The following is a 26,638-nucleotide window of genomic DNA, read 5'->3' as shown; positions in this document are numbered from 1 at the left end:
CACAATATAAAACCTGTTTAACACAAGTTATCAGCAAGTCAGGTTACAAGAGACAATCAATCATTGTGTGTTTTCTGATTTACAGTGATGCCATTAAACCACCAAGGCTCAATGACTTACAAAAATTTAAATTCTAACTAACTTTTAACAACTAATCAGGAAGTTACGTGTCTGAGTTTTCTGTGCAGCAGTTTCAGTGGTCATAAACAGGAAAGACAACAGGGTTGAGGTTAGAGCTGCGCTGTATCTTTTATGGTTTACAATTTAACCTGGAAGACATAACAACAGAAGTAACTTTTCATCATCACAAAAAAACTGCAGAGGGATACGTTAAATACAGGTCCAGCTGGATTCTCAGACTCACATCTTTTGTGCTTCTGCTGATTTTAAAAAATGACAATTATCATTTTTAATAGTTCCTGACATGTGGAGCAAAAACAATCAATGATTAATAACACAGCTGAGTTCAGCGTTCAAGAGATGTCAATCCGATATCATGATAAAAAATACTTGGACATTTAGTTAACTGAGCATGCAACCTCAAAGTTCATCTGTTCCAAGTAATTCGTTTCTCTCTGGTCCCAGTGTGTACCCTCTCGTTATCCTGCCTGTATTTAAGGTAAGTGTTTCTAGTTTCTATTTTTTTTTAGTTTTGTATGTTTGTGCTTTAGCGTTCAGTATTAGAGTAATTAAAGCTGCCTCTTTTAGTTCACTCCCTTTGTTTCCAAGTCCTGCTAATGGGGCCTAGCTCTGCCTGCCACACAGTCATCCGTGATAATTTCAATGTCAAAGTCAATTTTACTTATATTGCACATTTCATTCTTTAAAGGAATTAAAACAGCAAAACAAAACATTTAAATATATAAACTTGCAGGCAATTCAAGTAAATTCCTTTAACTTGATATCCAAGCTCATTGGAGTCCAGGAGGCCTGCCATGACTGCCCTTCACCGTCAGGCCTGGTGTCAGTACCATGTGCACTGGAACGTGCACAGTTAGAGAAACGTTATGTTCAGAGATGAGTCCAGGTTCTGCCTACAGCTCACTGCTTCAGCTTGTGCTTAATGGATTGTCAAAAGATTCATGAGAGTGTTGACTTATCTTTACTAATGAATGCTTCCTTCCACAACTAAGGTACTAATGTACAGAATGTGTGTAGGTGCATGTGTGTCTGTGTGTTTCCAGCCATACCATACATAGACATACGACCTTTCAATGAACTTAACGTGTGTGTATGAGCTATGCTCAAAAAGCAGAAGCATCTTGCTAAACTATAAAAACAGAAACTTGCAATTGATCATATCTCAAATGAACATTTAAAGGTGTGAAATCTCGCATTTTAATAGAACAGAACAGTCTGGTTTAAAGCTATTGTATGCTTCCTTCCACAACTGCAGACTGTAACCTGTAGCACAATATCTAAAATTGGTCCAACATTAATTTAACACAACAAACTAAGAGTGAATCATTTAAAAAAAATGAACCTATAAATTCAGTTTAAAAGACTGTTTTTTTGGGGGGTTTTTTTAAGTGTTTTTTTTTCCAGCACCAGAAACATGGTTCACCCCAAAAATGAAACATTGTCTTCGGACCAGAACTGTGGTAATGTCGACACATCAGTCAACCCTTTCTTTATGCTGGTCTACAGTCTGGTGTTTCTGGTAAGTTTCAAATAATCAGATTGTGGTTTTTTTTTAAGAAACTGGTTTAAGGTTCTCTGTGCATCTACCAAAGTCCTGTTCTCTCCATCCTCTCTGTGTCTCTACAGGTGGGTTTACTCCTCAATGGCTTCATCATGAAGTTTTACTGTTGTCGGGCTCGGCAGCAGGCATCCAGCAGCTTCATGGTCTACCTGAAGAACCTGACAGCTGCTGACTTCCTGCTCTGCCTCTCTCTGCCACTGCGCATCACCCACTATGCCATCAGGTCTCCCATCGTTCGGCTGCTCCACTGCACAGTTGGAGCTTCTGCTTTTTTCCTCAACATGTACGCCAGCATCATATTTATGGCGTACATCGCTGCCAATAGGTAAGAATCTTTACTGATTTCAGACTGTAGTTCATGACAACGTAAAAACTAGATTAAGTGGTTAAGTACACACCCTGTGCTCCTGACAAAAGCATGAATGTACCTTTTTTGGCTCAGTATTTACTTTTGCAGTTTTGGCACTGTTGTGATTAGTGAAGTTGTATTCTGCCTCCTTCCTCTTCTGTCTTCAGGTATCGGAAAATCGTACATCCTTCAGGAACTCACATCCCGCAAACAGTACGAACTGCGAGAATCATCTCTGTCATCACCTGGGTTATTCTCTTGGCTCCAACAATCACTTTTATCAGCTTTTTTATCAGCTTTTTTATCAGCTCCAAGGAACCTTTGACCTCTAATTACTGTGTTGATTCCTTTAGTTCATCAGTCAGCCTGCTGTACAAAATCCTCCACACCTTCTCTGCAATCATTGTCCTCTTGGTCTTCATATCCCTGGTCTTCTTCTACTACAGCATCTCCCGCAGAGTGTTGCAGGCACAGCAGAGGCAGCTGGCCTCCTCTGGTTCTGAGAAGCTGGTGAAGTCTCGCAGGAACATGTTGGTGCTGGTCAGCATCTTCTGTGTTTGCTTTGTCCCCTATCACCTGGTTCGTCTTCCCTTTACGTTTCTTTTGAACAGCTGCTCTGTGGATCCAGTTTTGTACAACCTGCAGGAGGCGGCCGCCATGGTGTCAGTTTTCAACGTCTGTCTGGACCCTGTTGTTTACTTTTTCCTCTGTAAGACTTTTCGAGCTCAGGTGAGAAAGGTGTCCAGGAGGACCAACACCCAACAAGCAAATGAGGAGAGCGAGAGCAGCAGGGAGCAGCTGGACATCACTACATCAACACCAGTGTTGCAAGGCAATGTACAGCATTTTATAAAATGACGAGATTTGCTTTTGTTTTGAGAGTCCGATTAGTGAAACCAGTATCATGGATCCCCGTCCTCATGAACCACAGGACTTCTTCTGTGCTCAGATATCAACATGAGGCTGAACTCAGCACAGACACACAGTATCAGTGTTGCTAACATTTAGCTTTAGCATGAATGAAGTGAACCAGTGTGTGGTGAGATTCATAGAAAAAATGCATATTAAATATCTGTCTCTGGAAACAGTTTTAACATTCACACATATCCAGATGAGCTTTTTATCTCTCGGCAGTAATCTGTACATTTGATAATAAAAATCTTAAACTCTAAAAGGCTTGGAAATGAATTTACTGCTTTTGCTTATAAAGAAAATATCTAAGATTTCCAGGCTGGTTTGCTTCTTTACTGTTTTTCAACACAGATGTTTTCACATGTTTGTTCTGCATTGGAGCTAAAAAATAAATGTTTTAATGTTTTGTTTGGTTGTTTCAAACAATTAGTGATGGGATTTCCGGCTGTTTTTAGAGAGCCGGCGCTTTCGCCTCCGAACCGGCTCTTCAGGTTGTTTTGTTGCGTTAATTAATTTATTATTAACAATAATATAAAATTATGCACAAAAGGAATTACTAATGTAAAAAAAAAAAAAGTGGTTTTATTTATATATGTTTATATATAAATATATGCGATGGCCCCTTGAGACAAAACACGTACAAACTCCAAAACACATTTCTAGCGTTAACTGAACTTTCTTAACAGAGCTACCTAGATCACTTAAATTACTCAATTGAAAGCATATGTGTATTGTTTGTGTATTTATACACAAGCACTCATATACATTCAAATAATTAAAAAAAAAAAAAAAGTTCATTTACCTGTTACTACCACACACCAAATCCGGTCGTTGGTACTTCCTGACTTGTGTAGCCACTAGGTAACAAAAGTTCAACACTGCCCCTAGCCTCCTGGAGCACTTCTGCTGTGTTTTGTACATGTTTTGGAGTTTTTACCTGTTTTGAAGTTTGTATGTCCTTTGTCTGTAGGGGCCACCATAAATATACTTTTATTTATTCACTCCACATAAAATGTAATAAATAAATCATATAATACTAAAACCAACTATTCACATTTCAACTTTTAACTATTTAAATTTTCAGCTTTTTCCTTTTAAACAAATTTAAAGTGAAACAACACAAAACACTGCAAACCACAACACAATTAAATATAAATTAAAATATCAAAACAAAAAGAACATGCACATTCTCTGTCATATGGACCTGCATGAATAAACTTTCTGAATCCTTTATCATCTGCAACTGAAAATAGTTGTGGATGATTACTATACCTTTCTAATGTGACGTTGTTGTCCCTGGCTCTCTTTCTCTCTCTTTTCCTCCCGCTCTGTTCCTGTGCTACTGCGAGTGTAACTACCGCCCCTCCCCCCTCTGCCCAGCGTAAAGCACAAGGCTCGCGTGCGGAGTGAAGCGGAAAAAAAGTGCGAGAGAGGGTGAGAGAAAGGAAAAAAGAAAACCCAACGGCTCGCAATAAGGAGCCGGCTCGTGTCGTTCACGTCAAAGATCCGGCTCTAAGAGCCATTTCGTTTGCGACCGACACATCACTACAAACAATTATATGTTGTTCCTCACTGGTCAAGCTGCCCCTTTTTTGACTCCCACACTGATGCTTTTCTCTGCAGTTTGCACCATTTGTGAGACTAACAGTCTCACTTCCAGGTGCCTATTGTTGTAATTTGGTAATGTATAGATAAACCTGAACTGAAACTTCTGCTGTACAGCTTACTAAGAGGTCCTCTCACGGCAGTGTGCAGTCACACAGAAGAACAACTTAAATGACATTACAATTGTTGTACATTACTCTAAAATCATGAGACTGACTTTAAGATCACAACCTCATTGAAAACATAAGTATTATTGTCCCCGAAAATAGCTCTAATATATTAAGAATATACAGCAAATGAGAACACAGGATGGCCAAAAAATGTCCTTTAATATGAGATCTTCTTGTTTTATTGGAGCAGTAAAGTGCCATAACAAAGAATAAGTGCACCTATGTAAGAACAAGTATCACTGCTATGGAGTTTTTCATGTTTTACATACAGACTCAAGACTTTTTTATTTAAACACTGGTGAGTTAGAACCCTCTCTTTACAACACTTGTTTCATTTTTCCATCAAACATTTCTTTCAGTCGTCTGCGTTTATCAGTGCTATGTGTGACTCATTTTTATTCAATAACCACAAAGTACAAAAATGCAAGATTAAACATTTTATTATAGATAAAAAGATAATTAATTACACATTCATACAATGAACAAGGTTTCTATAAAAAAATTACCCACAGTGTAAGAAAAAACATTATAACATACAAATAAAAGTTTCATCAAAATATGACATGCTTTCATATGATTAAAGATTTTTTTAAAGATCATGTTCTTTGATGATCACATTACATGTGCCACATTTTAAAAGTATAATATACTTAGAAAAGTGTTCACAAAAGAGCAATGTTTTAAGTGGAAGAAAAAAGCATGGATGTGATGAGGGGACCAGAAACACTGGATCACAGGGCAGCTGGTACAGATTTGCGTATTTTTCTAGTGTCTGCAGAGCTGTCTTGGTGGTTTCAAAAACTGCACTCTTCACTCATCAGAAGGCCGTAAATTTGGCTCCTTGGTCAGATCAAAACCGTCCCCCAGGCTCTCAGTGGAAATTTTAATTTAGCCTGTGTCTCTTAAATGACTTTAAAGAGTCTGGGAGGAGTTCAAGATCGTGGCCGGGGGTCATCCTGTGAGTCAGAGAAATTGTCATATTACACAATCTGGCTGCTGTGTGAAGACACAGTTTAACTTTTCTCTGGGATCCTTCTGAGTGTGTGATAGTCTCACGCTCAGGTTGCACATTTGTAAATCTAACTTTCCTTTTTATCTAAATTTTCCTTTTTTGAATTAAACAAATGTAAATAAAATGTAATAAAGCTTTCCATCCGGGCATGCAGCCTCCAGCTCTCCCCATCCTCAATGTTACAAAAGCACAGGTTTTACTAAGAACAACCTTTTGTACTAATAAGATGGAAGAAATCTCCTTCAGCATTCACAAAGTGGACTATTTCTCTCGCCTGATTGTGTTTTAGGGAAAAAGCAGCTAATAGATAGTTAGTGGGTTTTGTATTTGTTGTTGGTTTATTTCACGAACACAATAATATTTTTAAGAGTCCACTGAGCAAAGTAGCATACATGATGGATACTACGCTATAAAACAGTGAGAAGTAAAACTCATCGTCTTATCAGTCGGCTGAGGTCCTTCAACATCTGTCGGACAATCCTCAGGATTTTCTGTGAGTCTGTTGTGGTCAGTGCAATCCTCCATGCTGTTGCATGCTGGGGGGAGGGTCAGGTCGAGGGTCACAGATGTCAACAGACTGAATGAACTCATCTGCGAGGCCAGCAATGTTGTGGGGATGGAGCTGGACTCAGTTAGGGTGGTGTCTGAGAGGCAGATGTTGTCCAAGATAAGGACAATGGTGGATAATACTTTACCGGAAGTACTCCTAGAGGTGAGAAGCGTGACTAATTGAATCCAGACGCTTGACGAATTGCATAAAAAGATTTATGTTTGTCCAGAGAGGGAGGGGGTCGTTGCTGGGGGGGCATGGTTGAGGAGAGTTCAGCAGATTTTCTGATGAGTCAGTGGAGAGCCGAGTGCATTCGGCTGTATAGAGAGACCGAATGATCGCAGCAGTTGGTGAGTAGAGGTCTACAAATGTAAACATTTTTTGGCAAAGACTGAGGGCTATTTCGTTCTTTTTACAATAGTGGATTTAGATTTATTAAGATTTATTATTTATTAAGTGAGAGAAAGAGTTTTTCTTCATTTTTTTAGAGCTACTTTTACAAGGACAGATATGGACATTTTTGACACGATGCACAGTGCAGATGAATGAGAAGTAGGAATTCCTCCTCTCTATACTTACACTCAGTGAGCTCCTCCCTAATAAATGTCAAGTTATCATCTCCATCGTGTGTGTGTGTGTGTGTGTGTGTGTCCCACTTTTCGAGTTTCATCTGTAAAGCGGTGTACTCCGGTGCACAAAATAGAAAACAATTTATTCTGAAAAAATGCAAATGAAGAGTTGTTTGTTGACAGTATAGATCGTCTGTTTTTAAGCCTCTTACCACTACAGAGTCCCCGGCGATGGTCTAGCTGCCAGTCATTTAATAGACCAATATTTTTTATTTATTTAAATGGTGCTAACTCACTTTGTTCAACACAGCCCAGCAGTGGCGGTCCTAGCCTGTTTGGCGCCCTGGGCGAACACTCCCTCTGCCCTCCCGCCCACACACACACACACATAAAACATATTAAGGATTGTACATTAACACGAAACTGTTGTCGGAACCAGACTGAATTTCACCAGAGAAACACACACACATGAAGACAGAGAGAGTATGCATTGTATGCAAACAGCTACCAAACAGGCATCATAATACGTCATACAATGAGAACAGGACAAATCAACAATTGACTAAATAATATTAAAATCTGTAACATAATGTGTTGTTTGGAGTTTAGTCTGTTACTGTTGCTATTTTTACCATTTCTTCTTGGAGCAACTGTAACCCACATTATTTCCTTAGGGATTAATAAAGTATTCTGATTCTGATTGTTTCAGGATGACCTGCCATTATCCAATCACACATCTGCTTACCTGTATCTTTTTCTCGTTTCTCCTCCTCTTTTCTATTTTTTCTAAACTGAGCACCTGATGGCTTTGAACTTTTCTTGTCCATCTTGGTTTTCATTTTGCACTCCAGTATGAACACCCATCCCTCAACCCAGTGAGGACCTCTCCTGGACCACCAACACAGCATCACTGGCCAAGAAAGCACAACAGCGCCTCTACTTCCTGCGCAAACTCAAGCGGGCAAGTGCTCCACCACCCATCCTGACTACATTCTACAGAGGAACTATTGAAAGTATCCTCTCCAGCTGCATCACTGTGTGGGGCGGTAGCTGCACTGACTATAACAGGAAAGCTCTACAACGCATTGTGAGAACAGCTGAGAGGATAGTTGGTGTACCACTCCCCTCCCTGCAAGACATTTACACCACTCGCCTCACCCGTAAAGCCATCACAATTGTCAACGATGCAACCCACCCCGCACACTGTCTGTTCAGCCTCCTGCCCTCTGGAAAAAGATACAGAAGTCTCCGCTCCCGCACTACCAGGCTCACCAACAGCTTCATCCACCAGGCTGTGAGACTGCTGAACTCTCTTCCCTCCCGGCTCCCAGCCAGCAGAATCACCAGATTGGCAGAAGTATAGGAAGACAGACTGGACTCTACCCCTCCCACCCCCCCCCCACCCCCCATCCACGCACACTCTCCAACAAGGAAACACTCTCTGAACCAAGAACTGGAAAACATTCCTGACTGGAAACAACTACCTCTGCATTGCAATTGCACACACCTGCTGCTATATATTTTTAGTATTTCTTTTAGCACTATTTATATTATTATATTACTATTACTGCTGCTATAGGTAATATTAAATAGGTAACAGGCTAGACAAGACCTAAAAATAAATAAAATAAAGTGTTCCAACAGTGTTCCCTAGAAAATAGTATACTAGTCTACTTGAGGTAGTCCCAGGTTGTGGTTGGTAGGGGTTTTTGTTTTAATGCAGCATAAGACTTATTGTTAGGGCTGTTTTTGTTGTGCATCTGCACTTATTGTTGTCAATGTCTACGCATGGGACAGTGTGAAACGTAATTTCAATTCCTTTGTATGGCAAGTACATTTGAAGAAATTGACAAATAAAGTTTTCTATTCTATTCTATTCTAAGGATCACCACAGCATAACCTAACAGACCTACACCTTAGTTCACAGATTCACTTTGTCTAGGGTTTATTTCTGGGATTTCACACAACCCAGGATTCAAATCATGAATACATAATGGGCTTGGATTTACATCATTATGAATGAAATGTGAAATTTGGAAGCAGCCGGCCCTCCTCCCCTTTCAAACGGTTGTGTGTGAGACTTTAAATCATCAAACTGTAAAATATAAATGTTAAATTGTTATTGATCCCTTTACCCCGAGTCCTAAAGTGTATATTTATTTTTTTACTCTTCTTATATTTATTGTTTGTTTACTTGCACTGTTGTAACTGGAGCCTCGTCGTCTCGTCTCTCTATATACTGTACTGTATGTAGCGGAGATAACAATAAAGTTTACTCTGACTTCAGCAGCGAGCAGGCGCACCGAGGGCTCTCGTGCTCACTTTTCGCTCACAGAATTTCGAAAAAACATCAGTGCAAATTATAAGTCTGTATTATAATGTCTGGTGTTTTCGTGTTTGTTGGTTTGTTTTTATTTTGCGATTATTTTGTTGGTTATTAGATGCTGCTCCAGCCGGTCAGAGAACAACTCAAGCTTCTTTTTCGGGAGTTGAACCAGGGCTTACAAGTTTTGCCATGCCCCTGGGGCCAGTGCGAGGTTGTGCAGCAGATCCTGGCGTGGAAGCTGAGGGTCCAGCCGCACCTCAGCGCAGACTTTGCTATTCGCACAGAGCGTTTCTGGTGTGGCTTATGCAAAAGAAAATTGCAACAATACAGCGTGTTTCTCTGCTCCCTTTAACACAGTAAACATGTCTGTTGTAGCCCGCGCTTTATAAATGTCTCTTTGATTCAATCAGTGTATAAAATGTGACTCGTCTGTTATCCAGAAACATTTTATCTGGATAGACAATGTTACTGATGTAAAAAATAAATAAATATATATATATATATATATATATATATTTTTTTTTTTTTTTTTTTTTTTTTATTTCAAGTTTTTAGCTCGATGTCAAACAGACTCTTGAGCATATTCATATAGCAAAATCCACAACGGTATAACCGTGCTAAATAAAAGATGCCCAAGTGTGCACCCTAATACACACAGTCTTTGAACTGTATGTTACAGTTGTTTTTTTTTTGTTTGTTTTTTTTTTTTTACAGCCGCTAGGACACATTTCTCAATACTTAGGTCACTTTTGCAAAACTCTTCACACAATTCTCCTAACTGACCTTCAGCTTGGCAAAGCAGTTCATTTCACATTCAAAATGCACTACAACTACCAAAACACTATTCAGGTCTCAAATAAACTCATTCTTCCAGAACACTAGCAAAGGTTGACAGCCAACAAACACACCTTGTCACCCACAAAACAATGACCTAAAAAACACTAACAACATGTAGCATTACACAGTGTTTTCTTGTGTAAAACAAGGACACATCTCTGTTTATAATTTCAATATATGTTACTGGAATGAATCATTCATCATGCAGAATTCGTTAATATTTGTTTATGTATTTTTATGTTTTTGCACTAAGTAATCCCAAAATACAAGAATTTGTATACACACCATCCACTAATACACATACAATAGTAATGCTAATCTACTCGGTCTTCTCCATTTGGCCACAGGTTCTCATCCACATCACATCTTATGTCATCTAGGGCAATACACCTAGGAAAGAATCTTCTGGCATGCCTGATCCATCCCTGGCAATCTTCTGCTGATATCTCCAGGCATCCAGCATTCATTGCATCCAGGAGGGACATTTGATCATGTGGATGATGGTCGTAAACCTTCCACCGCCATGAGGAAAAGAATTCCTCTATGGGGTTGAGGAATGGAGAGTAAGGTGGGAGGAAAAGAGACTCCATTCTGGGATGGGCTGCAAACCACCCGGTGACTGCACGGGAGTGATGAAATGCCACATTGTCCCATACAGTTATAAATGTTGGCTGATTCCTTCTCTCCGCATCCCTTTCCTCACCTAGCACAACCCTTCCATAAAGATCATGCAGGAACGCAAGGAGCCGTTCAGTGTTGTATGGCCCAGTTAGTGGTCTGTGTAACAGCAGTCCATCAGTGGATATTGCTGCGCACATTGTGATGTTGGCACCCCTCTGGCCCGGGACATTCACTGTGGCTCTCTTCCCAATCACATTCCTCCCTCGTCGCCGTGCTTTGGCCAAGTTGAAACCTGCCTCATCCACAAAGATGAAAATGTGGTGTGTTTGCCTGCCTTCAATCTCCATGACTCTCTAACATAAATCCACAAGGCAACATAAGCTGTTACAGTAGTAAATTTGTAAAAATTGTCTTTGTGTGTGTTTGGTTTTGTTCAAAAACAGATCTGTATTTTATTGTGATCTTACCTGGACATACTGGTTCCTGAGTTGCTTGACATGTTCAGAGTTCCTCTCAAAGGCACAGTGTACAACTGTTTCATCCTGACCTGATGTTTTTTCAGGACTCTAGAAATTGTTGTTATGCTTACACTGTGAATATTTGCGAAAGTAACGTTGTCTGCCAAGACTCTGTGTCTAATTTCAGTGAGTTTAATCCCATTGTTTCTGATGACCATATCAACAATGGCAGTTTCCTGCACATCAGTGAACATCCGTCCTCTCCCTCCTGTGTGAGGTAACCGTTGAGTCCTAAGCAGAAATGCAACAACAATTACACAAAAGCTTATTTACTTCTGAAATGTGCAAATGCCCTTGCAGAATACAAGTTACCTGTTGGTTTGCCGGAAAACTCTAACAATAGATGCCACTGTAGAGCGTTGCAGATTTGGCTGCACTCTCTGACCAGCCTCTCTCATTGAGTGACCATGATTTACTACATGATCAATTACAGTAGCTCTGATCTCATCTGAGACTGCAGCTCTTGATCTTCCTCTTATTCTTCTTCCACCGCACATACGTATTCCTCGCCCCCTCCCAGCCACTCTTCTTCCTCTTTCAGCCACTTCTCCATTTCTGGCTGGGTCCATGTTTACATCACAAAACAAACCTATTCAGCAGTCGTCTCCTTTTGTAATGAAATTGAAGGAGTAACACCTGTGTAGATGTTCATCTACAATGAGAATCAGCTGTGGCTGGTTAAACTGCATTTTTAGATTTAAAATATGTTTCACTAAAATATTGCTGTTGAATTTTGCTGTCTTATTCAGTTTTGCATTATGTTATTGTTTTGACCATAAGTTTAACAGTTTTGAAAACAGTATGTAAGTACATGCAAAATGTCCTGTACGTACAAAGATTTTTGGCAGTTGTTGTGTCTGAGTGAGAAAATAATTCATGAAATTTGAGAGATGTAGTCATTGAATGCATTTTGTGCCAAAACAATGATAACTGATCCTCAGTTTAGCCCACATAGACTTCTGTTGTGCTCACTGTGTGAGGAGTTTTGCAAAAGTGACCTAAGTATAGAGAAATGTGTCCTAGCGGCTGTAAAAAACTGTAACATGACACCTGCAGTTTTCACAAACTGCTGATGATGAAATCCTCTTTATTTTAGAAAATGTCTTTCTCACCTCTCTGGGAACATGTCAGGCTCTCCTAGGTATGGAGGCCTATCTCCCCTCACCACACTCCCTGCCAGTGGTCGATGCCCTCAGATGTTGGTGTGTTGGTGGTTCTTGGTGTCTGGGGCTGGGCGCTCATGTATGTTCCAACTCACTCCTGGTGGCCGATTGGTGGGGCCTGGAGCCTGTGGCCCAGTTGGCCCCTTCCAGCGGGTCGGGTGCCCTCAGGCCTCTGGTCTCTGGGCCTGTGACTCAGTTCACTCTGGCACAGCTGGCTGCCGGCAGAGTCCGCGGGCACGCCACTGCAGCCCCCTCTTCTGCTCCGTGGTTGCTGGGTGACCCCTCGTCTGGGACTCTCCTCAGCTCTTCCCAGGAGGGTGGCAGGTTGCCCCTTTGGTGGTCCTCCTTGGGTCCCAGTATTCTGGGGCCTCTGGATGTCTGGGGCTTGGATCTGCTCCATACCTGCTTCATGCTCTGGGGACGGGGCTATGGCTCCCCACACTCCCTAGCAGATCATTACATGGAGAAACCTTTTGAATACAAGCGTCCTGATCCACACAGGTGTGCACAGACACAAACTACATCTTTCTTGGCTGCTACCTCAAAGCACATTGTGCGCTGTTGACCTTGTGTGCTGCACAACAACATTTAATATTTAGTATCTACTGTTATCTAGTTTATTGTGATGGTGTTGTATTTATTATGTTGCTCTTTTTTTGTTTGTTTTCTCTTCTGTTTTTTTTTTTTATCTCTATACAGGTGATCCAGGTGTTTTGTTTGGTTTTCTTTTTCTTTCTCTCCCCCTCTTTCTTTCATTCTTTCTTCCTGTCCTATCCCCCAGTCATGTCTGTCCCATCTGTAACAACCAAAAATCAAGTAAAAGAAATACATAATTATAATAAAGGTCGATCAAATGGACTAATATGGCAAGGCCATGATGATCCAATTGGTAAAATAAATCCACTTGGCATCTTTGTTGGCCTTCAGACAACAATTCTGATGGCTAAAGATCCAAACGGGACAGGCAAAAAAAGAAAAAAAGAAAACGTCTTTAAACTATTGTTGTTCCTACTTGGTGAGTACCCTAGCTACTTCTTTACTATGTGAATGGACTATTTGAACAAAAAACATATCATAGATTTAAAGACACATCTTAATGTAAGAAAAGGCAAAAAATTTGGGATATATTTTATATGACTGTTCATCTAAAATCCAACAGAGAGTGAAAATCTAAAAGCTGCTGCAATCCTTTGCATTAATGATCTCTCTGTCTCTCTGTGTGTGTGTGTGTGTGTGTGTGTGTGTGTGTGTGTGTGTGTGTGTGTGTGTGTGTGTGTGTGTGTATGTGTGTGTGTGTGTTCACAGAGGTCACGGCAGCAGCTTCCTGAGTTGACATTAGTGAGCCATAAAGTCAGTTTGGACTGAGGACTTCCCAAACAGTTGGTCTACACAGAAGTACATTCAGTCTTGACACAATTACTTTTTTATCTAGTTCTTGGTCTCCCTTGGTTTGGAGAGACCAAACAGCCACTTCATAAACAAATGGCACAACATAGAAGAGCCACCTTCATGGAACAAGACTCAGCGGCCCATCTGCATCTAAAGGTCAAAGGTCACTCTTTCGAGGATGCCAATGAGAGACAGAGAGGCGGTGGTTTACGACACCAGCTGTCTGCCATCTATAATCCAGTTTTGAGTTCCCTCCCCAGACGCCTTAACACCCACTCACATCCTGGGCCATCTGACCTCAGGAAATCACATGATACGGTGGGGTCAGGTTTCACAATGAGCTCACCCGAAACCCTGGCTGATTGTGACCTACAACCAGTTTCACACCTTGGCTCATGTGATTAGGTAGAGGATCATCAGGGGGTTCATTATCCCTTTTGGTGGGACACTCCCACAGAGTTTAAATCTGGGATTCTCCACCATTTGACCTTAGAACTGAAGAAGCTTCTCGGATGAGAGGTGAAACGTCTTCAAGCAACTTAAAGAAGTCCAGACACTTTTCTTTCCAAGCTCCTTAGACTACGATGACCTGGATGACTGAGAACCTTCACAGACAACCTTAATACAGACACAATAAATGTAACTTTTCTCTTTTATGAGCCTTAAAGATTAGTTGTGGCCACGTGATTTTTCATTGCTCAACTAATGTAATGCAATCAGTTTTTCTGTTTTTTTTGTTGGTTTTTTTGGCCTCACTGTAGATGTTTAAGACTCTGTAATTCTTGATGCTTGTTACCTGACTTGTATGTATTCAAGCGAAGTTTGTGACTTATTGAGGGCTATTTGGATACATATTCTGTTTTGAGGTTGGACAATATGTAAGTTTTTCATTCATTTCACTGTAACATCCCCAAAACACCATTTTAAGACATGTTCTCATATTGTATTTTTATTTTCTGAAGTAATTTACCGACTGAGAACCAGCCTTTTTTCTTCAAGCGTGGGTTAGGGTCCTCGTGGGTCCTGCAGGAAATCAGAGTTCTAAAAGTTAGAAGTTGTTAATGTAGCAAAGACAAAATGTATTGCATTTTGTTCATAATCAATTTAAAGCCATTATCATTCTTGTTTTTTGCTTTCACTGGAGTGGGTAAATGAGTCTATCAAGTTTTAAGAAACAGATTTACATTTATTATTTATTAATTTTATTGGACATCAACAGATCCAATTTATATACATTTAAGGTATAACATGGAAAATATCCTTTTGTTTCCATATGGAGACTCAGAATTTGACCCATCCTAAATATTCGGACCAGACAGCATTAGGAAGCAACTCCTCAAACTGGTAAAAAGGTCAGGACACAGTTACATGGTGGTTAAACTAACCTGTTTTTGGATCAAAGAAAACCATGAAAGCATGAGGAATATGAGCCCAGGAATCTTGGCTAAAAAAAAAAAAAAAAGCACTAACCACTACTTTCTTATGTCTACTATACAGGAGTTGCTGCTCACACCCTGAGTTACACTAATGAGTCTGTCAGATGTCCCAAATGTCAGGCTGCACGCGTACTCACACTGGACACCTCATGGCCTTATTTCCACGAGCCCTCGACTCAGCTGCAAAGTGCTTACGGGGTCAGTTTCCTTTTCACCAGAATTATCTGCTGTCATCCAGTCATAAGTTGAGCAATGGTTTAACCAATTTTCCATCAAACCATAAAGGGAAGCTGGATTTTAATAGAACCCATACTACGCAATTACTTTTTATTTAGTTCATGCACTGTCTCTGAAGCACCCCCAAAAATGGGCTAAAATCGTCCCTGGAGTACAGTGCTGCAAACACCGCGAGATCTGCGACTTTATCACTTGAACGGGCGGCTCTTAATTCTCCTGCACGCGCTTTTTGGTGAGTTCGCGAGAACGCGCAGGAGATATCAGCTGTCCGGTGTGCTTTCCAGTCACAGACCGAGTGCGCTGCTGGTGGATTCACACTGTAGTGATGCAGGAGAACTAGGAGCTGGAGCAGCGGACTGCTGGAGCCCCCACCTCCTCCTCAGGAGCCCAGGTCAGTAAGCAGGACGCGTGGGTTTATATCTGATCCTTCTCGGTGTGGGTAGAAGAATACACGAGTATCTGCCGGTTTTTGCCTCCGCGGCTCTGAACCTTAGTCAGGAAACCGCTGGCTGTTCCGGGATCCGTGACTGGCTCGTAGACGGTGTTGTGGCAAAAAGTGATTGCCTGCAAAAAAAAATGATTTCCACTGTTTCCGTGTGTTTTTTATGTGTAATATCTTTGCGTATGTTGCTAAATAAACTTTTGTGAACAGGTATTACAAATGGGGTTATATATAAAATTAAAAAATTACCTGTTTCTCAAGTATCTTTATTACTGTGTCATTGTACTTACATTATAATCAATCAGCTCCCTTTTGTCCACTTAAAATATGTTTACAGAACTATTGTTGCAATTTCAGCTGTCCTCTTGGCCAGATTACTCTTAAAAAAGACATTTTTCAAGTCAAAAAGGTTTTTTCTCACTGAGGCTTCATCCGTGGTCTATGCCTGTAACACGTGTTTCTCCAGTGGAAATGTTTAGAAGCCTTTTCTCCGCTGTTCAGCCCTCTGATTCAGTCCAGCGCAGAAGTCCCGACAGAGCATGCTGCTGTTAAACAGCAAAGACCCAGTGCAGCTGCCAACTGGTGTGGATAACCCGAGGTGTCCCGCTAGACTCCGACAAATCTAACAACAAACATATAAAACAGCCAAACATTCTAATAAATACGAAGCAAACTGAATAATATCTCCTACAGCGGGTCTCTCTCATTAAAATAATTTTCACTGCTTTTAAATCATTTCTTAATAAATCCAAAACATTTCCAGTGAAATTAATGTTTTAAATAAACACGATAAACTGTTTAAATTATTTTTAAAAATCAACATAAAATACAGATTTTAAAAAATGTTATAAACGAATAAATATCCTTTAAAGCTGTTAATGAAACAGTAATATGTATGTTCTTGTGTTGGGGTGGTGCAGCCTTAAACATGAGGGAAAGTAATGACAGTGACAATAATGTTAATGATCCAGAGAAGCCCCCCTGGGTCATCGTGCAGGGCTCAGCAGATGTGCAGCTCTTCCTTAGATGTGGATAAACTCACAGGTGAGCCGGCACACGTGCCACATGGTGCTGTACAAGAAGAGGGTCGTGGGTATGAATCCAGTCTGTGTTGTTCATATGTTCTTCCACTCTCCAGAGGATCACTGTGATTCTAAATGAAGTCAAAGAATTGTATGATCCATCGTACAAATCGGGGGGTTTTTTTTGGGGGGGGGGATAATGGTGGAGGCTTTGAAGCAGGTGGGTACAGTACATGTCCTCAGGGAGGTGCTAAAGCTAACAGTGTAGGTCTCTGATGGAGTCACAGTCTGGTCCAGCTGCTGATGTGTGTGTGTTGGCTGGCATGGCACACACACCAACCATGAATAATCAAAGGGCCTTTTCATTAGTACCTGCTCAGATTAGCTCGACTGGTTTTCCATAGAGATTGACAGACCACGTGACTTTCGCGCATTGCATTGTGGGTATGAGTGGCAACATAATCAAAACATTGCATCAAGCGCTAGCATTTCCAGCACTGGTAAACATTAATTCTGCGGTTTTAATCCCCACTTGCTTTTTACTTGCCCCAAAAACAGTCATGTAAAAAACAAAGGAGAACACAGCAGGTCCGTACAAAGACAGACTTGACGAAAACGCAAAAAAAAAAGGACGAGGAAAAAATCAAAGGAGTGAAAGGGTCAGACACATACGAGCATACAGAGTGGAGTAAGGACGTTAGCGTGCTGCCCAACTTTCATCACGCACATATTTATTATTACCGTAATTGTCGGGCTATAAGCCGCTACTTTTTGCACAAGCTTTGAACCCTGCGGCTTTTAGTCGGGTGCAGCTTTTCTATGGATTGTCCATGATTTTTGTGATATCGTAAGAGGATTTGTTTTGTTTGTTTCGCTGTTGTACGGCACTACGTTGTAGAACAGGGCGATATGGCCAAAAATATTTATCACGATATATATTTGAAAATTTGCGATAACGATATAACTGACGATATAATTGATGCGAGACAAAATACAACTCCACAACATTACTAGCGCAAAAAGACAACCTTCCATTTATTTTCACTTAAACAAGAAGCTGGTTTTTATGTACATTAAAGCTTTATAAAAATGTAACAGTACAAATGCAAATTCCTTGCTGAAAGTTTAACCAAAAGGCATTTCCAGTAGAAATGGGCTGACATATCCTGAGCATAACCATGTATAATATCCACTGAAGTTAAAAAGAGGTGCTTTGCAACATTAAACTGCAGTGTGCAGTACGTATTTTTCGTACCATAATGTGCACGGGATTATAAGGCACATTAAGCGAAACAAAGCAGTCAGATAAATCAAACTTTATTAAACTCATTCTTCTTGCTTCCTCCACTTCTGTACCATTGATTCATTAATGTTGAATTCTCTGGCAGCTGCTCTATTCCCATGTTGTTGCAGTATATTAGTGACTAACCTCATATTGTGGATGGATTATCTCAGTTGTTCTCCTGACTGAAGTTTGGTCCGTTTACAGCATCCTGCCATGCGATTGCATTTGTCTCTAACTATCAGGAACCTTAACGTTAACTTTTATAAGTGGAAAAGTGTTAGTGTTCGTCCTCCAGCTTCACTGTTTATGTTATGCTAACATAGCGATCACGTAGCACATCATTATATACCAGCTAGGGTTGCCAACCATCCCTTAAAAAACGGAATCGTCCCGTATTTAGAAACAAAAGTACACGTCCCGTATTGAGCTAATAAGGGACGCACTTTGTCCCGTAATACAGTGAGAATCAAAAGTAGTCTATAAATGTTTATGGAATTAACGCTTTGTTTGAAAACATAATTCCCAGCCCCTCTCCTGCTTTGTGACCAATGAGCTGACAGCACACTTATGACAATTCAGATTACCGCTCATCTCATTAGTCGAGGAAAGGTCGCTTACGGAGAAAATACCGGAAGACAACAGATGACCACAACAACAAGCATGGCCAACAGGGAAACAAACGCCGACACTGCAGTGCAAGTCTCGGACGACAGTACACCTAAAGCTGGGCAGACACAGTGCGATTTTTTCAGTCACGTTATTCAGCTCCTGCTCAAACTGCACGATTGACTCACAGGGGTTAGAAGTTGGTAGGTCACGATGCAGAGTCTCATACTATACCGCCCGATGCTCTGATGCGACCTGAGTGCTCACACTGTGCCTCCATAAAATGAAGGTTATAACAGAAAATCTGTCGCGCTCTCTCTCTCTCTCTCTCTTTCACTCACACAGACACGCACACCACCACCATCAACTTTGCTAAATTGCTAATGAAAAACATTGATCAGGCAGCTGTGATTGAGCAGCAGTGTAGATCCAACTATTTTCACTGTTGTTGTGGTCGTGATAATTTTGTGATGCCACATCGAAAAGGCTCGGATGAGCTTTCCAAAGTTCTACAAGTTGTGCCTCCATCGCTTGTGTCCAGATCACACGCTGCACAGCCGTGCTGCTCCATCTTTTTCACCGACGTTTACGTGTTTGCGCGTGAGCAGTGTGAGCGGCTGTGGTGACACTCTCACGAGCGATTGATGATCGGGAGCTGGTCGTGAGGTGTTAATCGCTTCTCGTTACCCCACGTATACTACACGATGCATGATGAAGGCCAAAATCGGGCCGATCACCAAATCGGTCGCACGACTCAAAAATCGTCTCAAAATGGGCCAAAAATCGCACAGTGTAAGCCCAGCATTAGAGCAGCAATGTTTGTTCGCTCAGAGAAAGAAAAAAAAGGCTGCAAAAGTACAGGGAGGAATGGGAAAAGGAAAACACCTGGCTGGAAAAGTGCACGATAACACCTTTAAAGCGCACTGCACTGTGTGCCGGCGCACTTTTTCCATAGGCATGCTTCTAATGGTGGGCACATGAAGAACATGAGGGGCGTGAAAGCTCGGGGAACCCTTAACCAATTTTTTATCCACCAGGCCACGGCAGAAGCAGATATGGTATGTAAACACTGGTTTGTTTTTTTTAAACCCTCTGGTTAAGGTTAATATAGACATGTGCAGTGAATATCAGCGCTATGTGGCCAGAAGTGTGATAATATAATTTATTTTGTGTAATAAACAACTGCAAGGATAGATGATTACAACAAATAGATCACTAATACATAAAAGTAATACATAGATGAATAATGATGATGAGTTATGATGCGTAATCATGGGAACAAGTGGGTTTACAAACAGGAGCAGCTGATTAGCATTAGAAAAGCTGAAATAATACCTCAACTGAAGCCAATTGTACTAAATGCACTATATGTGCACTGTTACGAGAATATTTTTCGTTCTATTGTTTTCTATTAATTTATATAATTTTAAGTTAAGCAGGACAGAGTTCTTTTAAAGAAAGATTTACTTATATTCTCAAAAGTTAAGCAGGCTTCTGTTTAAGAAAGAGACCTGTTTTACTGTGTTAATGTTGTCATTTTGAGCTAAAAATAAATGGCTAAATGATCATTTGTTTCCTATATGGTCATATCACAAAGAATATGCATCTGCTTAAATCAAATTCAAGTCAAATGGTTAAAAAATAATTTCACACACAAAAAAAGAGCTACAAAATTCACCACACTGGGAAGGGTGAACTGGGTTGCCCAGCCCTGGCCACGAGGTGTCCCTTATTTATTTTTCAGGGAGTTGGCAACCCTAATACCAGCTAGCCCAACTTCAGTAACCCTACAAACGTCACTGCTGTTTAGTTTCCTGTCTTCGTTTATGTTGGAAGTGATAGTAGAGCTGTACGTTTGAATTTTTTCAGAAATCTCTCAGTCAGAACATGCAATAATATGCTTAGGTAACTAGCGAAACTAGCGAGCTAACTTCCGCTAGCTTCCTGCTAACTTCTAACTCCGTTAAATGTAATAAATTTTGTTTTCATGGATGCCTGGAAGTTAAACTTCATAGTTACACCTGGTAAAGCAGCAATGCTGATCTTTCATTAAAGATGAAAGAATTTAGACAGTTTTTAACTCTCAGTGATGCTGCAGTGTTCGTTTGACCTGAAGCATACGGAGTTTAGGACCCAGATTACTCCCAGATTTAAGAGCATCTTAGTCCGACAAATACGACAATAACGACGGCTGCTTGCATGTTCTGCAAAAAAATGTGCTTTGTCGTGTATCTGAGGGACAAACACCAAACCAGTTCCACATAACTGAAGTTGCACCATTTTTACAAACCAATTCTGGTTCATCTGTTTCACTCAACAATCGGCCATGTGCGTATGAAAACAAAGGCACTGCTCATGCGCGTTTTACTCATATTCTATCGCGATATTTCATTTTCCTATCGTTGCCTAACATTATACCGGTATTACCGTGAACGGTATAATATGGCCCAGCCCTACTACGTTGCCTGGCGGAAGGGTTCAAGAGTGGTATGTTGGTCACATGTCCGTCCGCCAGGCAACGTAGTGCCGTACGAAGTAGCGCGAAAAACAAACTTCAAAGTAGCTCTACGCGTTCAGCGGGAGGCGTGGATGATGAGAGGCGATAAACTTGCGAAAAGCAAGTTATGCCCAACTCCACCAGTGGATTCTGACAGCGTGGAAAAGTGTGAATACATCCACGATCACCAACGGATTTCGAAGGGCTGGACTGCTGCATGATGGAGAGGAGGACACCACCACGGCCCTTCAGAGGGTGTTCAACTCTGACACTGACAACGAGGATTTCTTTGGTTTTGAAAGTGACAACGAAGGAGAGAAGCGGAGAGTGGATGACGAAGCCATCCTGAGCCTGTTCGTTTCCGACACTGGAGAAGAGGACTTTGGTGGTTTTAGTGCGCAGGAAGAAGAGAAAGATGGTGGTGAATGACTGACTTTTCTTCTTGTTAAAGCCGTGTCGCTGCACCTGAGCCTAAAAGGTAGGCCGAATCTATTTTTCTGGTGTGCTGTAGGTTATTGTTATGTACTACATTTGTTACTCATTTATGAAGCACAGTACATGTTTCGTACTTGTAATTACCGGTACTTGTACATATACTTAAAAAGTTATGCAAATATGTACCCCTAACTTGTTTTTCAAAATATTAATAAAAGGGGTGTGTCTCCAAACAGCCATCTCTTTCCTGACAATTCCCTTTGTGCATATTCTCTTACATATGATAAGTCAACATTGAAACACCTGCGGCTTTTAGTCAGGTGCGGCTAATGTATGTACAAAATAGGATTTTCCCCTGATTTTAGCTTGTGCGGCTAATATTCAGGTGCGCTTTGTAGTCCGGGAAATACGGTATATGGTCCTAAGTGTGAGTGCATACACTCACAAAATGTTTAGTAACTTCAGATCCCTGCAACAAGCCCAGTTCCAGTTTACTTTGGTGATTTGGACTATTCCACTTCACAGCTGTTGTTACATTTTTTTCCTTTATCTCCTGTACAGGCAAACACATCTATTTGTTGTTTCAGGTTGTAGTATTACACAACATTTTCAGATCTAATAGAAATAAAATAAATGTTAGTAATTCATTCAATGTATTGTGTTTATTTATAACTGGCATTATTGTTTCATTCTATCATAGAATCTTACAAGAAAGAGGCAGAATTGTATTCCATCATGCTGTATTATTGCTTTATCAGCTGCTTCGGTGAAAAACAAATCAACAATGCAACAAAAAAACATTGCAAAACAACATACTGGAAAACAGTTATTCATCACTTGATTGCTTCAATACAACACTTGGGCACATATATGCGGGACTTTTGTGGCTGTTTTGATATCGCTCTCTCTCTTAACCGATCAAATCTTGCTGTGGTAGCAGCTTTAAACTCGGTATGACCCAGGTTGATAGAGGGGGCCCAGTCTGGATCGCATTCCAGCATTTTGTAGGCTGGTTTTCCTACAAAACACAACAAACATTAGCCCGCAAAGCCACAGTGAACAAAGCAGCACAGCGCAACGAATTCAATTCAAATTAAGACTTATTTGTAACCTACATCAACAATTATGTTATGATAAAATACGTAATAACTACAACACAAGACTTACCTTTGTGGAAATGCTTGGAGCAGACTAACATGTGAGCTGGAGTGTTCTGAGACGTTATATTTGGTCTTCGACTGGCTGCAATCCAGGCCATCCGTTGGCTCTTTGTTACTTTGGAAACATGGCTCAAACAATTTCTCTTCAACGACGTAATCCGATAAAAAACCTCTTTACCCGTCGGCTTCCCGTGGCTGTCATGTGACTATTGCAGTTAATAATACTACAGCTTCTTACCATTCTTTGTGTTTCTTTTTATCGCTGCGTGACTGTTTTCATGTGAAAGCCTACGTGCGCTAGTACCGCTTGCCACTCGTACCCACAATCCTTTCCTATCGGTAAGTAGAACTTAACAAAAATAATTTATTACACAAATCTTTTTTGCACACTCATAATTCTCATCTATAAGTGCACAAACCTAAAATTTTCAGATATTTTGGTTTACAAGGTTACAAAACTCAGTTCACAACTACGCAAAATATTTATGACCACAATTAGGAGATCACCAAAGCGAGCGTGTACCTGCTGCTCGCTTTATGGCTTCTTGTCAGACTCGGGGAGCATGGTGTTGTTTTTGTGTGCAGTCATTTCCCTCATTGCCAAGATTAACAAATGGCAGGTTTTTTTCATGTTCCGGTCATAAGTGTAAAGATAAAAAACTATATGATCTTCTGGGTCAAAGATCAGCGTCACACTGATTAAGATGAAGGATCAGCTCCAAACTTGATTTAATAATATAATATTCATAATGATCTCTTTCTTGGTTTGAGGTATTTAAGAAATGTCAATACAGCATACGACTTCACACTGACACACAAAGATTGATATATTATATTAATGTTTAATAAAAACACCACAAAACATCACAGTTTTAGTATAGATCTCTCTGAGTGCTTGTGTTTTATTTTTTTGTTCCTTCATGGAGTCTAACGTCACCGCTCCCTCTTTCTGTCTGCTGTTTATTCAGAAACAGAAGAAGACTGGACGTACTGTGCACCAGTGCCAGGACTGCAACAAGACCCATAAATCCAAACACAATTTAAAGCTTCACCATAGAATTCACACCGGAGAGAGACCGCACAGCTGTGACGAGTGCGGAGCAGCTTTCAATGCTTTAGGCGCTCTACAAATCCACCAGCGCATCCACACAGGAGAGAAACCCTACAGCTGTGAAGAGTGTGGCGCAGCCTTCGCAGTTTCGAGTACACTGAAAAAGCATCTCCGTGTTCACACTGGAGAGAAACCCTATGTTTGTAAAGAATGTGGCAAACGGTTTACGGAGTCCGGCTCCCTCAGGGGCCATCAACAGATGCACACTGGAGAGAAACCATATAGCTGTGACCTGTGTGACAAAACCTTTGCATACCTGGGGGCCCTAAAGAGCCATCGCCGTAGCCACACTGGAGAGAAGCCATACTGGTGCGACAAGTGCAACAAAACCTTTTCTAACCAGTCCAGTCTAAACCTCCACATGCGTGTGCACACTGGAGAGAGACCGTTCTGGTGCGAAACATGCGGGAAAACATTTGTTTGCAACACAGCCTGAAGGAGCATCAACTCTCTCACACTGGGTACCCGTGCAGACGCTGCGGGGACGTGTTCCCTGATCGAAGCCTTCTGTACAATCACAACCTTGGTCACAGGTGGAGAGACAAACAGGTCAAGAGAGCAATGCAAAAGAAATCTGAGGCTGGGAATAAACACCCACCCTGTGTTTTTGTTTCAGCTCTTGCCCCTGTAGCAGTGGCAATAAGAACTGGCTTGTGGCCACGACCTTCAGACTCACTGTCTGATGACAAAACTGACCTCAGTCCAGCCCAAGCAGACAGTATGAAGGATATGAAGTTGTTTCTTTGAGAAATGATTAAAGTTCTTTTTTTTAAATATCGATTCATTAAATCCAGAAACGCCAGAATCTCAGATTAAAACTCATAAAACTATTTCAACAACCGCCAAACAGCTAAAACAGCAAATGAGAGCAGGTAAACAGATTCAGGACAAAATGCAGACCTGATGCATCAGAATCTGGGATGTCGGCTTTATCACCAAGCTACACGAACTCGCCGTTGGAGCTGAAAGCCGACATCTCGTAGATTCTGATAGTGCAGGTTTCATCATTCTCTGACCAAAATTCACTGAACCAGCAGCAAAAGAAGATCAGAACTTCTTCAAAAATTATTCTGGCAAGAAAGCCTAATTTCCGCTTTTCTGTACTGAAGAGATGTACACTTTTTTTAAAAAATTATGCCAAATTACAAATTGTTTTTTATCGTATTGCAGAATATTTTTAAGGTTATCTGCTATAAAAAGCCAGGCCAGGAAAATCTCTTTCATGTTTTTCTGTGTTTTATCCTCAGTTAAGCTAGGCAGACACTGTGCAATTTTTTTTTCAGTCACGTTATTCAGCTCCTGCTCAAAGTGTTCAACTGAATCGCAGGGTTTAGAAGTTTGTAGGTCACGATGCAGGGTCTCACACTATACAGCCTGATGCTCAGCTCTGCGACCTGAGTGCTCACACTGTGCATCCAAATTTTAGCTTGGTAACATGAAGTGTTACCAAAGCTTATATTATATAGCTAAGATATAACACAAAATCTGTGTCTTGCTCTTCCTCTCTCTCCATCTATGTCTTTCACTCACACAGACACACACCAACAACAACATCAACTAAAATGCTAATGAAAAACACTGACTTACAACACAGCTGCAATTGAGCAGAAATGTCCATCCAACTTCTTTCGCGGATGTTGCGATGATAATTTTGTAAGGCCACATCAAAAAGGCTCGGATGGGCTTGCCAAAGTTCTACTAGTTCATCTTTTTCACTTCTGTTTCTGTATTTGCACATGCGGAGTGTGAGATGTTGCGTTAAATTGGCTCGTGGCATCGCATCTATAGTGTGATACCCTCACAAGTGGCAACCATGTGACCGTACAATTGCTGATCGGGAGCTGGTCGTGAGGTGTTAATCGCTTCTCATTACCCCATGTATACTACATGATGTATGACACACGATTAAGGCGAAACTCCCCAAATCTCCGTTAGCGAGTTGATGCTGACAGCACTAAGTAAAACAAAAGGAAAAGTCAGATTTATAAAGAGTCGATCTCCAAAACAGTCGCAGGAGTGAAAAATCGTCTCAAAATGGGCCATAAATTGCACCGTGTATGCCCAGCTTAACTTTGACACAAAGGCATCTGCTGTGATGTTTACACCTGTGATGAAATCTCACTAGTGTCAGATTTTATTTTATACACAGATATAAAAATATGGATCTGTACAGATAAACGATCCAAATTATAATATTTCTGTCTGAGTCCAAATTGAATCGAATCAAATCAATTATAGAAATCAGATACCCAGCCCTGTTTTCTTTTTTCTGCCAAATATTAGCTCATTTTTTTCAACCTAAATTTTATCAGCTTGATAAAGAAATGACTGAAACACTCTTGTGAGGCCTGTTTAGTGGACTGATGTTGATCTTAACTGATTTAATTCCTACTCCTTTTCTTAGTTTAAGTTTATCGTTTTAATCGTTTTTGCTGCATTATATTTTCAATTTTATTTTGTTGTTTAGGGATTTTTGGCAACACTGTGGTTAGAAGGTCCTGAGTTCAATTCCACCATCAGGCTGGGTCTTTCTGTGTGGAGTTTGCACGTTCTCCCCGTGTTTACGTGGGTTCTCCCCGGATACTCCGGCTTCCTCCCACCATCCAAAGACATGCACTTTGTCAGGATAGGTTAATTGCAAAATCTAAATTGCCCATAGGTTTGAATGCTGGAGTGAATGTGAG

At 40.8% G+C, this 26,638-nt stretch overlaps 1 protein-coding gene, 1 long non-coding RNA gene and 1 pseudogene across 2 annotated transcripts; 2 read left to right on the top strand and 1 right to left on the bottom strand.

The window, feature by feature from the left end:
* Window positions 1–1,551: 1,551 nt before the first annotated feature.
* Window positions 1,552–3,176, top strand: LOC146389688 (P2Y purinoceptor 14-like). The gene is made up of 3 exons (XM_084923034.1): window positions 1,552–1,660; window positions 1,768–2,027; window positions 2,219–3,176. Exons 1-3 carry the CDS (start codon window positions 1,556–1,558, stop codon window positions 2,907–2,909), a joined length of 1,056 nt encoding a protein of 351 aa, XP_084779160.1. The 5' UTR covers window positions 1,552–1,555; the 3' UTR covers window positions 2,910–3,176.
* A 7,066-nt stretch (window positions 3,177–10,242) lies between these two features.
* On the bottom strand, window positions 10,243–11,618 carry LOC146389687 (uncharacterized). The gene is made up of 2 exons (XR_014799775.1): window positions 11,484–11,618; window positions 10,243–11,402 (listed from the first exon to the last, which is right to left on the bottom strand). It is a non-coding gene; the product is annotated as an uncharacterized LOC146389687 (long non-coding RNA).
* A 4,103-nt stretch (window positions 11,619–15,721) lies between these two features.
* On the top strand, window positions 15,722–24,701 carry LOC146389686 (uncharacterized; annotated as a pseudogene).
* The last annotated feature ends 1,937 nt before the right edge of the window (window positions 24,702–26,638 follow it).

The sequence above is a fragment of the Perissodus microlepis genome, chromosome 3 (assembly GCF_051167445.1).
Source record: "Perissodus microlepis isolate ML-2025 ecotype Zambia chromosome 3, ASM5116744v1, whole genome shotgun sequence".
In the NCBI taxonomy this organism is placed as follows: domain Eukaryota; kingdom Metazoa; phylum Chordata; class Actinopteri; order Cichliformes; family Cichlidae; genus Perissodus; species Perissodus microlepis.
This window is presented reverse-complemented; position numbering and strand designations above follow the sequence as displayed.

Excerpts from the sequence above, each read along its gene's own strand:
- LOC146389688 (XM_084923034.1), top strand. The coding sequence starts at position 1,556 with ATGGTTCACCCCAAAAATGAAACATTGTCTTCGGACCAGAACTGTGGT. Across the intron at positions 1,661-1,767 it reads TCTACAGTCTGGTGTTTCTG|GTGGGTTTACTCCTCAATGG; the intron begins GTAAGTTTCAAA and ends GTGTCTCTACAG. Across the intron at positions 2,028-2,218 it reads GCGTACATCGCTGCCAATAG|GTATCGGAAAATCGTACATC; the intron begins GTAAGAATCTTT and ends TTCTGTCTTCAG.